At 41.2% G+C, this 15,258-nt stretch overlaps 1 protein-coding gene across 1 annotated transcript in view; it reads right to left on the bottom strand.

Moving 5' to 3' along the window:
• Positions 1–530: 530 nt before the first annotated feature.
• Cdh20 (cadherin 20) overlaps positions 531–15,258 on the bottom strand; it is a 58,883-nt gene continuing 44,155 nt past the window's right edge. The window contains exons 9-11 of the mRNA XM_038349290.1: positions 14,985–15,102; positions 8,413–8,664; positions 531–1,045 (exon numbers count right to left, since the gene is read on the bottom strand). Of these exons, the coding sequence (XP_038205218.1) occupies positions 531–1,045; positions 8,413–8,664; positions 14,985–15,102 (885 nt within the window). The remainder of the gene's footprint in view (positions 1,046–8,412; positions 8,665–14,984; positions 15,103–15,258) is intronic.

Raw genomic sequence — 15,258 nt, 5'->3', positions numbered from 1 at the left:
GTCAATCTTAACCTTGTCTCAAAAAGGTTAAATGAAATACCATCCATCTTAGAACAATTTCACTGAGGAATAACGTTTTTCAGTGGTGTGCGTGTATGCGTGCGTGTTGATTTCTGCATATCTGATGATCCGGAAAAACAATCTGAAATGGAGAACAAAGATAAAATGGGTACTTTTCGTGGTGGCAGAATGTCAAAGGCCTTGGTAAATAGTTTTTATAAAAAAAAGAAAAAAAGAGCCAAGCTTTTGTTCATAATACTTCAAGTCTTTGAATACGGTGTCAGGGGAAAAAATAAATAAAATGTCTAAAATGGTGACTGGAGATTCTGCCCTCTTCTTCCTGGGTTTTCTTCTGACTATTTAACTTAGTCTAACCAAGTAAAGCTGATCCAGAGAGAGCTCTGCTAGGTCCACTCACTCCCATCCTCACTGACCAGCACAATATTGCTCCTGTGGCGGCCACACCTCTGCACGAGAAGCGGCCATTGAGAACGTCTGGGTTTGGATGCGCCTCGGCCTCTGGGCTTCCGTCACCACACGGGCGCGGGCCCCTCCGTCGCCCCGTAGAGTTCCGCGAGTTTCCGGAAGCGGGGCCCCCAGTCTGTGAGAAAGTCAAAGCTCTGCTCCGAGTCCGAGGTGGCCGACTGCAGGGAGCTGAGCGAGCCGGCCACAGAGCCGTCCCCCTCGAACATGTAGGTCTGCAGCGAGTCGAAGGGCGGCGCCCACAGGTCCATGTCGGCCTCGTAGAGCTTGGCCAGCACGTAGCTGTGCACCGTGCTGCTGACGGCGCACGTCTGAGGCACATAGCGGGAGAGGCTCTCGATCTCGGGGAGCATGTCCTGCCTCGCCTTCGGGGCGCCCGCCTGCGCCTGCGCCTGCGCCTCGCGCGGGTTCCACATGGCCGCGATGTCGAAGGCCTCCGTGTCCTCCTCGCCGCCGCCCTCGTCGTCGTAGCGCACGATGTTCTCATGGATGTTCTCGTCGTCGTCGATGATGTAGGGCTGCTTCCGGTGCCGCCTCATGGACAGGATGAGCAGCACCAGCACTGGAGGCACACAGAGAAAGGCACGAGTCAGTCCCCGGGGAGGCTTTATTAGACACGGGGACAGTGGCAGCCAGGGCAGGCTCTGGGCATTTCAAACCCCAGTTACTTAACCAGCTCAGGCTGACTCTCCCTCCTGCATTGTTATATTAGGAGCTCCTGGGCAAATGAGGCTTTCTATTTCTTCAGCTGATTCGTAAGAAACTGCACAGCTTCATAGAAGCCTGTTGCTTTGAAACTCTGTGTAGACACAGAACAAACCGGTATGAAATCCCACTAAGATACCACAAAGCACGTGCCCCGCTGTAGAAGATATGCGGGGATCAGATCATGCACCCTGCTTATAGAAGAATGAGTTTAGTGTACATTTACTATAACCTAAAAATCGCATGTAGGTGAGATTGGAGGATGCAGACATTCTGCTTTCTTGCTTTAGCATCATAATAAAATTCCGCTATAACTACAACCATATCCTGACAAATAACGAATGTAGACACATAAGGTAGGTGTCAGCAAAAGTAATTGTCTTTTTATGCCTCATTCAAAAACTAACAGCATTGTGGGCAGGGGTTTATCAGACTCCAAACCTAACTGAGGAGCTTTGGTGTTTTCTTCAAGAGTTTGGCTCCTGGTAGGTCTACCTTGATCCAGAGGAAGGCTCCGCTATAGAATATCTGGATGACACAAAGTGGAGTAGTTGGGTATTTATTTTAAAAAAGGACACAAAGTTGGGGATGGGGTGGGAATATGGCTAGACCTAGGAGGAGTTTAGGGGTGAATATAGATGATTAGGATATAGTGTATAAAATTCTAAAAAAAAACCAAAATAATGAAATTATTGTTAAAAGCTTGAATGACCCACCAAGTCCAATATCCTCGATTCCTCAAAAAGACCTTTAATTAGAGGGGTATTTGTGACTTTCTGGAACCAGTGGTTTTCATGGAAGAGAAGGAATGGGCAGTGATGTTTTATATAGTTCAATATGTTACCAGAGAAGCGCCTCACTGTTAGATGTGCTGATGAAGGTTCGGATAAAATTTTATCCCAACAAATGCATTTTTTCCCTAGGTGTGCTCATCCAATTGGGGTTTAAAGGAGAGAGAGACAATCCCATTGAACTGTTTATCTCTGTAGCTGGAAGCATTTTCCAGGAAGAGTGTTGCAGCTTCGGCTCTAGCACTGCTATTGATTTTCTTCTGGTGTGCTTTGTTGCTGCTGGTGAACGGTGACAGTTTGACAGCACTGCAGAATAAACCGCAGTTCCTTATAGGGTGGTGTGCTGTTGTCTGTGCGCTACGAGGTTTCTGACTGACTAAGAAAGCTCACAACAGATCGAAAATGTTTGCTGATTACAAATTGCAGTTAGTGATGTTAGCACCTAATATTTCTGTGAATGGAATTAATTGGTGACAGAATGCATATACAGAAAATAATGAATGACATACTCTTGACAATTTTCTCTATGTGTCAAACTATGAGGCTTGGACAAGAGCTGCAGGGTTTCAGGAAAAGTGACTAATAGGACTCTAAGGGATTGGGTGGGAGGTTTGAACTTAGTGTGAAAGACTGGAGCATGATTTGGATTTAAAACAGCATAGAATAAATGGGTTTCTAAGTGACATTCGCATCAGTGAGGTACAGTGAACACTAAACACATATTTTAAAAGGCTCTGCTAAATGACAAAGAAATAACATGAAATTGTCCTTACGGAGTAGCTGTGTTAATGAGATTACTGTTAATATAAAGTAGGCAATGATGAAAGCTGTCTTTGGGTCACAGCTGTTGCTGATAAAGTACAGAGGCAGGCTGCTGAATTCTGCTGAAATACTGGGAAAAGTCACTCGTGTCATGTGGTAACGGTAGTAGGTATTTTAGATACTGCTAAATGTTTTTAAGTGGCCAGGCATTGTGTACGTGTTTGCGCGTGTGCGTGTGCGTGTGTGTGTGTGTGTGTGTGTGTGTGTGTGTGTGTGTTGCATGTGTGTTTTCAGTTAGTAGGTTTTCTGGGCCTGGAGGATCACATAGCATAGGAGTTTGGGTGTTTGAGGCCAGTATGGGCAATATCATCTTTAAATAATAATAATAATTCCAGCCAGGGAAGCCTAAGCCAACTTTGGATTTTACTGCTCCCGCCTTCCCTCCATATCCAATCACCTAGTTTCTCCAGTATCACCCCTGGAACTTAGCAGACCACCAGCTGCGGCCTCTCTTCTTTCCTTTCCCCCTTCTCCAGTGAGTCACACAGACCTTTTCCTCCTCCCGTCTTGCTTTATCCCAGCCTCCAACTCAAGCAGTCTTTTTCCTTGGAATGCTCTAGGCAAGCCTGCCAGAGAAGCAATTAGGCCATCTAAGAAGGTAGGCAAGCTTCAGATTTTCAGTCTCCCTCTTCTCCTCCAAATCCAATTTTCTAGTCTCTGCCCCAGCTCTGTAGCAGGTTACCCCTGTGGCCTCTACGCACTCTCTGCCCTGACTCAGAACTAAACAAATCCTGGTGGAACACCCGGCTAACCTCCCACCTGTGGACCCTCAGCTTCACCTTTCTAGACCATCTCCATTCCCAGGTGTCAGCTCCCAATTCCTAGAACCACATTTACCTGCAATCCCAGCGGCACATATGGCAGGATCCCAGAAGAATTTCCTATCAGGCAACATACAACCAACACAACCCCCTAAAAAAACAGAGCAACAAAAACCAAGGGACAAAACACTCACCCTAAAAAGACAAGACCAGATATCAGCACCCAGAATTACAATCATACCAAACCCAGATGCCTAGACCTCAGTGCAAAAATGTAATAACGGCCAGGACAATATGTCTCCACTAGTGCCCAGCAACCCTAGTATAGTAGGGCTGAAACAAAAGACAAGGACCTTAAAATAGCCTTTATAAATAATGATCCTTATGAAGGAAATGAATAAATCCCTAAAAAAATTTACAAAGTCACAAACAGTAGAGGAAAATGAATAAAAATGTTCAAGATACTAAAGTGGAAATAGAATCTATAATTAAAATCAAAACTGAGGTAAATCTACAAATGAAAAATTTAGGAACTTAAAGAGTAATCTCAGAGACAAATGTCACTAACGGAATATAAAAGATGGAGGAGAAAAATCTCAGGTATTGAAGACAAGATGGAAGAAATGGATAACTCAAAAACTACCTTAAATCTTAAAAAAAGGTAGCATAAAACATCCAGGAAAGCTGGAACACTATGAACATTTTGAATATAAGAATAATAGAAATAGAGGAAGGAGAAGAGACACAGGACAAAGACACAGAAAATATTTTCATCAAAACCATAGAAGAAAATTTGCCTCCAACCTAAAGAAAGAGATGCCTATCAAGGTACAAGAGATATACAGAACACCAATTAGACTGAACTAGAAAAGAAATTACCCCGAGCACATAATAACCAAAAACACTAAATATGCAGATTATTAAAAACTGAAAGGGAGAAAGACCGAGTAACTTATAAAGGCAGCACTGTTAGAATAACTCTTGACTTTTCAATGGAGATTCTAAAAGCCAGAGGGTCCTAGTTAGATGTTCTAAAGACTAAAGGAATCATGGATGCCAGCCTAGACTAATATACTCAGTAAAACTTTTAATCACAATAGATGGAAAAAATAAAAGATTTGGGGATAAAACTAGATTTCAGCATTGCCAATCTACAAATCCAGCAGGTACTAGAAGATAAACTCCAACATGAAGAGGTTAACACCCAAGAATACACTAAATAATTCCAGACCAACAAATCAAGAGGGGAAACAAACACACACACATACACCACAACTGCCAAATAATAGGAATAAACAAACATCCCAACTTCATTCAAAATCAGTGGTCTCAGTTCCCCAATAATGACACAGAATAACAAAGTGAATGAGAAAACAGAATCCTTTCTGCATCTAAGAAACACACACTAACATCAAGGATACCACCTCAGGGTAAGAGAATGGAAAACGATTATTCAAGATGCAACCTGGTGTAGTCATTTTAATATCTGACAAAACAGACTTCAAATCAAAATTAATCAGAAGGGATAGGGAATGACACTCTATTTGTCAAAGGGATTGAATTGAAAACCCAGATGGACGCAGGTGAAGACACCTGTGTACACTGATTTTTGATAAAGAAACTAGAACTATATGATGGAAAAAAATCTTCAGTGAATGGAGCTGGGCAAACTACATGGCTGCATGTACAGTAATCCTAATAGCTTCTTACTTATTACTTAAGTTCAAGTGAATCAAAGACCTCAGAATAAAACCAGACACACTGAACCTGATAGAAAGTTGGGGATAGCCTTGAATGCATTGGCATAGGAGACAACTTCCTGAACAAAACCTCAGTAGTGCAGGCACCCAGATCAACAAATAATAAATTGGATTCATGAAACTGAAAAGGCATGCAAGACAAAGGGCAGGTCATTCAAATAAAGTGACAAGAATGGGGAAGGAATTTTACCAACTATATCTCTGATACTGGATTAATATCCAAAATATATAAAGAACTTCTAAAAAGTGGATAACAAGAAAATAAATATCCCAATTAAAATTGGGGTACAAAAGGAAACTCAAATGGCTGAAAAACAAAGAAATGTTCAACATCCTTAGTCATTAGGGAAATTTGCAAATCAAAATTGCTTTGTATTTTCCTCTTACAACCATCAGAATGGCTAAGATCAATAAAAACATGCAGGCAAGGATGTTGAGTACGGAGAATGCTTATCCACTGCTGTTGGGAGTGCAAACGTGTACAGCCACTGTGGAAATCAGTGTGTTCCTAAGGGAGGTGGGAATATACCACTCTTGGGCATATACCAAAAGGATTCATCCTACCACAGAGACACTTGCCCAATCATGTTTATTGGTGCTGTACTCAAAATAGCCAGAAACTGAAAACAACTAAGAAATCCTTCAATAAAAAAATGGATAAACAAAATATGGTACATTTCACAATGGAGTATTACTCAGTCATTAGCAAATGAAATTTGCAAGTAAGCAAATGGAACTAGGAAAAAATATTCTGAATGAGGTTACCCATATCCAGAAAGACAAATATGGTATGTATTCACTTATATGGAATATTAGTTGTTAAGTCAGAAATAACCAAGTTACAGTCTGTACAAACACAGAGGTCAAGTATAGAATAAGAAGCTAGGTGGGGCAGATAGCTCTCTCTAGAAAGGAGAATATATTAGATAATTATGGATGCATATGGGGTGCAGGGCAGAGTGGAATGGGAGAAGCAGGAAACGAGATAAGAGAAGGGGTTAGGGAAGGATTATGGGACAAGACAGCTAAAATTAAGGACCAATTGAGGGGTAATACAGAAACCTAATACAGTCGAAACTTCATAAAATATATACATAAATGAAGGTGATGAAAACAATATTGCCAAATAGACAAGGAAGCAGATCCTCAATTGGCTATCCCTTGTCACCAAATGAAGTTTCCAATACTGGAAATGGGTTGCATCTAATTGAATTGTTAGGCAGATGGATCCCATATGAATCCCCAAACACCCGGGCTGTTGCCAAGACTATAGGGTGTTCACCACAAAGAGATGGCAAGGCCCCTTTGCTGAAGACAACCACGCACTGGTCATTGAACTTGGAGCAGTAGGAGCTAGTGTGGTACGGGCTGGTACTCTGCATGCTGCCAAAGGAGAAAAGTAAACATCAACCCAGCTACAAACCTCCCATCTACAGTTATGCCCTTTCTTCAAGATATGCTAGAGCGATGGTATCACAGAGCTTGTGGAAATAACCGACAAATGTTATTTGACTTAAGATCCACTCCGTGAGATGACACTCCATACCTGACACTGCTCAACTGAACAAGAACCTGAGACTAGATTGCCCAGACTCCTGGGGTGAAACCAAATACTACTTACTGTTCTAGTGAAAGAAAGCAACAGTAAAATGACTCCTCGTGACATTTTCCTTTATTCACAGATCAGTACTTTACTCAGCCATCATAGAGAAGCTTCTTCTTGCAGCAGATGGGAACAAAGACCCACAACCAGACATCACACACACACACACAAACAGACACACAAATCAATGTCATCGTAAACCTGGGAGTTGTGTGAACTGTGTTTAACTAGGGTTGTGCTCTGTAGAAGTAAACAAATGTGAGACTAGTGGGATTTTATGACACTCATGCCTACTTTGACTTCTGGAAACATCTTTCTCTGTACAATTTAAAAGATGGGTCCTGGTTTACAAACTACATTGTTTCTTGTGCAGCACTCTGAGCCAGTCTCTGTAAGTAAGTACTTCTGTAATGATGACTTTGTGGGCCTGGATGAACTTAAAGCATTTTCAAAAGATAGAAAGAAGCAAGGCCAGGCACCTTGGAAATTTCTCCTGGGAAGAGGTTATTTAAAAGGGGAAAAACTCTGGGTTCTTGTTCTGTACTCAAGGTCTTCTAGTGCCACCTGATGGACACTTCAGAAATTGCAGGAAGGTTTTACTTGTTAGTGCAGCCGAGAGCCAGGAGCCATAACAACTGTCTCGGGGAGAGGAGGAGTTATTTACGTTATTTTCTCATAATGTAAGATGTAACACTCTAAATACAACAAAACCCACGTTATATTTTTAAATGTTTTTGAGAATATTCCACAGGCCTACGTGGAAAATCAGTGCAATGCTGACTGACATTTTCTACAGTGAATTTCATTCTTTGGTGTGATTCACTCTCTTGGTGTTTAGGCAAGCTAGAGATAAAAGGTATCCATGGATGTCTTCAAGTCTATTTTAATTTAAATTCCTAGTGCTTTTTATTTTTCACTTATGGAAAAAGCACTAGGAATTTAGCTCTTAATTACCTTTAACATCTGGGCATGAACATTCAGGAAAGGAGTGTCACCGAGGAAGGGTGCCCCCTGTATGGCCCGCCTGCAGTCAGGCCTGGATCTGCTTCTGACATTTGGTTTTGGGCCTTTTGTTCAATCTCTGATTTAGCTGCTACTTATCAGAAATGTATGTGAAGACGTGATTATCATATCCTCTTCCACGTAATTTTGGTTCTATTGTGTCAATATGAACTTGTATCATCTGAGGTAAACTATGAAGGTCAGGGAGTTTCTGTCTCATTAATCTCAGTATCTAGTATCGTATTAAGGCCTACAATAGAAAATTGATAAATCTGTGTGCTCTAGTCTTGCCAAAGAGGCCTTGAGGGAAGGGACTGTCTTCAACTTCTGTACTTTGCTCCAGGCTTCGCTCTAGCACCTTTTGAAGTAAGCGTGGGAGAAGACCAGTGCTGAGTAGCTGCAATTGGGTTAACTGACTCATGGCTAAAAGCATGTGAACCCCCCCCCCCCCCACCACACACACAAACAAGGAGCCACCAGCTCACCTAAGAGGACAAAGATGCAGGCCAGGATGGCGATGAGGGCACCCCGACTCAGACTGACAGGGAGCATATAGGCCTCTGGACTGCAGGACATGACGTGGCCGTCGTCATTGCAGCTGCACACTTGGATGGTGAGTGTGCCGGTGCTGCTGAGTACTGGCTCTCCGCTGTCGGCTATGAGGATGGGCAGGTAGAAGACGCTCTGCTCCTGCTGCCGGAAGCCGGACCTCCTGGTTAGAATCCGAGCTGTATTATCTGAAGGAGTAAGGCATTTGGCAATTAAAAATGAGAAAAAGATAAATGAGCGTGGAGTAGGAAGTGGAAGCCCCAACCACTGAGTTAGTTTCCTGGATTGAAGAAAGCAGGGAGGAAGGGCAGAGGAAGAAGAGAGGTTAGGAGGTGTGTGCACCTGCAGCCATGGCGCATTGGTTTGCCTCAGCACCTAGATTAGGAAATAAAGATTCTCACTTGCTTTCAGGCAAAGCCCTGAGGCCTAGGAGAGAAGCCCTTTAGTGAGAGTCTGTCTTACGCTTTGTGACACAAAGTGCCCAGGGCGAACTGTCAGCCTTCAAATCTAACAAAAGTGTCCGGGAAAGCTTGACAGAAATGAACAGTCATTGATGATTTGTGGTCCCTGTTTGTCCCCGGCTCAGTATCTTGCCAAGCCCTGTACTACTTTCTGCCTCTAAGAAAGGAAGTCTGAGGAGCCCACATAACTGTGCAAGATTGCTTATTTTTGCTATTCTAGCTGGAATTCGTGTCTTTTGCTATTTTCTTTTATGCCTCTCAGTTAACATCAACAACTTCCTGGGGAACATGCTCATTTTAACAGCACATTTGAGCCCCCCACACCTTGTGACTTCTCCCGGCCTGTGGGCTGAGTCTAGACAGTTGATAAGAATTTGGTGACTTCTATTCTAATTTCTGTGATGCGCATGGATGTTTTGCTTCTGTGCTTGTCTGTATTCCACCTTGTCTGCGGAGACCAGAAGAGGGTGTCGAATCCCCAAGAAACAGACTTACAGATGCTTGTGAGCTATCATGTACGTACTGGAAATTAAACCTGGGTTGCCTGGAAGTGCAACAGGTACTCTTAATTGCTGAATCATCTTTTCAACCCTGGTGAAAATAATTAGTTACTTTTCTTCCCATTTAAAAGATAAGAATTTAGGATTTTTCTCTCTATTTAAAAATAAGAATTTTAGCTAAAAGAAAATCATATACCTTTAAGAGATACAGTGTGACATTTCAGTAGATTTTTTATTGCGTAATAATTAACTCAGGACATTTAGGCAACCCATCGTCTTTAATGTGTGGTGTATGTATATAAGATTGTTTGTGTGTACACGTATGTTCACATGTGTGAGGAGACTAAAGGTTCATTGGGGTGCTTTCGTTGCTCACCACTTTGTTTTAAGGCAGTCTCTCACTGAACGTGGACCTTTCCAGTTGGATAGGCTGGCCTGTGAGTTCTCAAATCCACCTATTTCCCTCTACCCAGAGTTAGGCTGTGAGACAGGTGTGCTAGGCTGCTGAACTCGGGTCTTCATGCATGAGCAAGAGGTAGTCTACTGACAAAACTCTCTCTCTCCTATCCGCCATCTGAAACATTCCTTCTCATTTATTTATAATTAGAATACTAGAAAATCATCTCCTATGATTTTCTATGTGAACTTCACATTATCACTGACTAAATAGAAGATATAACAGAATATAATCCTTCCTTAGCTGAATGGTTAGATATGTTTCTCAGACTCTGTGTGGTCGGGTGTGTTGATGTTTTAGTTTTAAATATAGTTTTAGTTATAGTTATAGTTTAGTTATAGTTTTAAATTTTAGTTTTAATATAGTTTTAGATTTAAGAATTTTTGAGTTTATATTTTTAGGTCACCTGGTATGGCTTTGAGTTATAAAGCAAATATGTTGTTTTGCAATGTTGTGATCATTTTATCAGAGGAATAGCTTGAGAGATGTGGTAAGATGCATAAGAAATAACTCATGAAGCACAAACCAAGATGGATATGGTGGCACATGTAATCCTGGAACTGGGACAGGGAGCTGAGGTCAGGAGGCCTGCAGAACATTCTGAGCCAGCCAGGGCCATATAGTGAGGTCCTCCTAAACAAATAAACAAAGACCATATAACTCTCAAACCAAAACAATAAAAAGCTAATATCGTCAACAGAAAATTTTCTGGGTATGTTTCACATGGACTAGAATTTCACAAAATTTCTAAAAGCTTAAAGCAAACATGAATATTTCTGCTTCTCCTTCCCTTCTTATTTTGTTGTTGTTGTTGTTTATTCTTTTTAGTTTTTGTTTTGTTTTTTGAGTTAGTGTTTCTCTGTGTAACGTTGGCTGTCCTGGAACTTGAACTCACAGAGATCCGCCTGCTTCTGCCTCCTGAATGCTTGAATTTCAGGACATGCACCACCACCACCTGGCCTCTCTTTCTCTTTTTGAATGTAAGAAAGAACTCTTCTTTCCTACTCCTTTTAAGTTGGGCATAGCAAAATAATTACCTTAATTGACAAAAATGAGCAGGTTGGAGCTGGTGTCTGACTTTCCCTGTTCTCTTGCCTTGAAGACTTGAAAGAACACAAGATTCGTGCAGCCTGGTACACAGCTGGATGAGGTGGACAGCCTTCAGATGCAACTCAGACCTTTCTAATACAGGATTCTTTCATTTATATTTACTTTTCTCTAGTTTATTCATTTCATTTTGTTTTTGTTTTTTGAATGATACCAGCTAGGTTTTGATTTTGCTTTTCAGTTTTGTTTGTTTGTTGGTTCTTTTTTGTTTGTACTCAAGTACCAGTTTTCGTATTTAGTTCATGTAGTGTCTCATGTAATCTGTAACAATTTGTTGTGTTACTGAATGATTCTACCCCTTTACAGTGAAAGAATTAAAACCTAGTTTAATTATATTTCTTTTTAGTCACTAACCTAGACAGTAGCAACGCTGCTACTTGAGCTCTGATTTCTCAGACTCCTTCTGTGGTGTCATATAATTGTTCACTTAGTTTCCTAGCACTAATGGTGTCTTAGCTGGTTCCCTGTCTGCTTTACACAAGCTAGGGTCATTTTGGAAGAGGAAACTTTAGTTGAGAAAAATTCTCCCACCAGTTTGACCCGTGGTGCATTTTCTTGATGATAATTGATCTGAGAGGGCCCAACTCACTGTGAGCGGTGCCACCCCCAGTTGCTGGCTCTGGGTGCTAAAAGAAAGCAGGCTCAGGAAGCCATACAGAGCAAGCCAGTAGTAGTGTTCCTCTGTGCCTCTTCAGTTCAGGTTTCTAGGCCTTGTCTTGAGTTCCTACCCCGATTTCCCTCAGCGATGGAGCGACCTGAGAGTTGTAGATGAAATAAAGTCTTTCTTCACTAAGCTGTTTTGGATTGCAGTGTTTTACCACATCAGTAGAAACCCTAAGACAGTGCTCAAACCTTGTTCATATAATTGTTTCCTGCTTTACCTTCATCTTATTGTCTTCTCAGTATGAAATGACAGCAATCCAGTTAGTAGTGGGAGCATTGTGTTCATCTGCCCGCTCACCACGGTCCATCCTCTGCTTCCCCTGCTCGACTTAATAACTAACTACCGTTAACTATCCTTTGTAATTTGAACTTTTTTCAACATTAAAGTTTTCTCCAAACAAAGCTTGTATTTATGTTTTATTTTACTTCAGTTTAGCCTAGATCATTGGGATCTTCTTAAGAAAGACTGACATAAAGCTGAAACAACAACAAAACAAGAGCAACAATACAACAGAAGCTCACCCAGAACTTTCTATCACATGGCTGAGTCTGGCCCTGCTGGGACTGCATCTGTTAGTCATTTTGAATGTTTTTGTTGAAAGTGATAATCAGCTGGGCATGAAGGAATGCCTTGTAATCCAAGAACTTGGGAGGCAGAGGCAGCAGAAGTGTGGAGGCCTGTGAGGTCTGTATAACAGCTTCTAAGCCAGTGAGGTTACAGAGTGAGACTGGGTCTCTAAAAGACAAAGAAGAGAAAGAGTGGGGATATTGCTTACTGGTAGAGAGTTTGCCTAGCATGTCAAAGCCCTGGATTTGTTTCACAGTCCTCCTCAACCCTTGCTAAAAGGCCTTACTTCTATTTGTAAAAATATTTACATTTATTTAAGTATTTACTAAGTAATATTTAATGTATAATATCTTATATATGATATATAAAATAAACTAATACATAAAATATATAAATAAAAAATGTTAAAATAATGTGTTCATATAAGTAATAATATTTAAATATATAAAGTATTTATTAAGTAATATATTAAAAGTATTTTATTCATTATAAAAAGTGGGGACACTGGATGATGGGCACACAGTATTGGAAGTCAGTCTGTTTTTAATTAATCTTTGGAAGGAAACCTGTGGAATAAATTATCATCTGGAGATTAGGTGTTCACACTTTCTGTTGAAGATGCACTGGCTTCTATTTTGGGAAACCTTTCAAGAGATGATTCACCTTCTTTTGTTTCAATCCTGTTCCGGTATCCAATCTTTATATGACATTGCCTCCATGGACAGGTGCCCAAGGTCACCTTTTAGAAACTTGCAGCTTTTTTGCTGTATGTTGTTTTTGTGGTAGTTCTGCAAGTATGCATGAAAAAGTGACATCCAGCTAAAAATTTAAAGAAAAAACTTAATGCCCAGCTCTTCTCACCCTAGGGTTTCTTCAAAAAGTCAACTCCTAGGAGGATGAAGCTTTTACAAAGGGAGGGTTTTCATATGAAACAGGTAAGTAAATAATTCAAAAGTTTGACTCAATAAGATTCTTGGGGTAGAGATATGGGGGTGGGAGACAAATAAATGTTGGAAAAACTGCTACATAAGGTGAATACCAGAGTTCATGCACCCACATAAATGCCAGATAGGAATGGTAACCCACTTTTAATCCCAGTGCTAAGGAGGTACACACAGGAACCCTGGAGCTAGCATATCAGCTCGATTAGCTGAATCAGCAAGCTCTCGGTTCAAATGAGAGGTTCTGCCTCTGTATATTACAGAGAGAGTAATCAAAGAGGAGACCTGTGGGACCTGAAAAGTGGGCTCAAGGTAAGAGCTCTTGCAGAAGAGTTGAGTTGTGCTCCCAGCACCCACTCCATCTCCAAAGGATCCTATGCTTTTGTACTTGTACTGGGTACTTCTACTCACATGTGCACACATTATTAAGCATCAAAATCAAAAGGAAGATACCTGCTGTCTGCCCGTACGTGTAAACATAGCACATACCACACATAAACATGCCAAAATCTCAGGGTATTTAACTCTAAGTATTCCTTACATAGACATTTTATGGTAATTAAAAGGCTGAAAAATACTTGTATTTATGAGGTTGTAGCAGTAATTCAGATCTTTAACATGGTGTTTGAGGGGAAGACAAGGCATGCCTGATCCTGATACTTTTCTTCCCCTTTGTTTAGATTGTTACAAAGTCACTCTTAAGATGAGGGTGTTGATGAGGACCCTAAGAGACACATATTTGGATCTAATCTACATGGGAAGTAGAAAAAGACAAGATCTCCTGAGTAAATTGGGAGTATGGGGACCATAGGAGAGGGTTGAAGAGGAGGGGAGAGGCAGGGAAGGGAGCAGAGAAAAATGTAGAGCTCAATAAAATCAATACAAAAAAAGATGAGGGTGTGGAAGTCCAGAGAAGTGGGGACACCCAAGTTAGTAAGTTGGCAGCAGAATTAACAAAAGGATCTGTCAAGTAGTTAAATGTGTGGTTTCAACTACTGTGACCGTCCTTTGAAGTATAATCAGCTGGAGAATGAAAGTCCCTATTTTCCCCATTTGAGCCCCCAAGTTCATGCTAAGTCTATAAACCCCTTTGCCAAAGAGTGCTTGTTGGAAAGGTCCTAGAAGTCTAATTCCATTAGAGATGTAGTGGGATAGAAGCCCCTTCTGCAATGGGAACCTCATCTGGGTAGCTTTTTCTGAACCTAAAGTTGTTTGAAGCCAGGTGGAATGGTGACTGACTATGGCCTTAGCACCCTGGAGCATTCCGCAGTAGGATCATGCATTTGAGGCCAGTGTGGTTGTTTTACAAGATCTTGTCTCCATAGAAAAGTGTTTGAATTCTGTGAATACTATTGTGTTCTTGTATTTGCACTTTGCTACCTTTAGTATCTTTGTTGTTAGTGTTACCCTTTAATTTAGCATTGCCTCTTTTGATCTTTGGTTAGAAATGTTACTTCAGGTTTGTTTCTTTTTCTGGGCACTTTAGGTTGTTTCTCCCTTCAGAATGCAAAAGCAGTTGCTCTGAGTTGGACTCAAGGAAGAAAATTTATTATTGTGCTTTGAATAGTGTCTTTCACAGAACAAGCATCAATAAATATCTGTAGACTGATGGAGGAATGAAGGTTTTAGAGACAGCAGGGGGCACTCTTTGTCTTTGATGTAATGAAACAACACTTTATAGACTACAAATTAGCCTTAGTGCCCTGCTATTAGAAAACCTGAAAACTTGGTACTATGTGTATGGTCTAGTAACTCAAGAGGTCCAGTCTGAGCAGGAGAAAAGCATAGATAGTCCCAAGTCCATTGCTTACCTTGGTTATCCCTGACAGTGAAGTTGGGGTTGTTAGCAGCTTCAGGAGCTAAACTGTAGTAGAAATGCTGACCATTGTGAGGGTCATCTTGATCCACAGCACTCACTGTCTGGATGAGCTGAAGCAGAGATGTGAGTTCAGGGTGAGTTGGATCCAATGGAAAAGGCAAAGCCTAGTGAAAGTCTAAACATTGATTCCAATAGTAAGTCATTTCACAAAGAGAAGATGTCCTGAAGCTAACCTGGAGACCCTCCATGCTGTCACACAGTTCAGG

Source organism: Arvicola amphibius, chromosome 12 (genome assembly GCF_903992535.2).
Source record: "Arvicola amphibius chromosome 12, mArvAmp1.2, whole genome shotgun sequence".
In the NCBI taxonomy this organism is placed as follows: Eukaryota; Metazoa; Chordata; class Mammalia; order Rodentia; family Cricetidae; genus Arvicola; species Arvicola amphibius.
The sequence above is the reverse complement of the archived record's forward strand: the minus strand, read 5'-3'. Positions and strand labels throughout refer to the sequence as shown.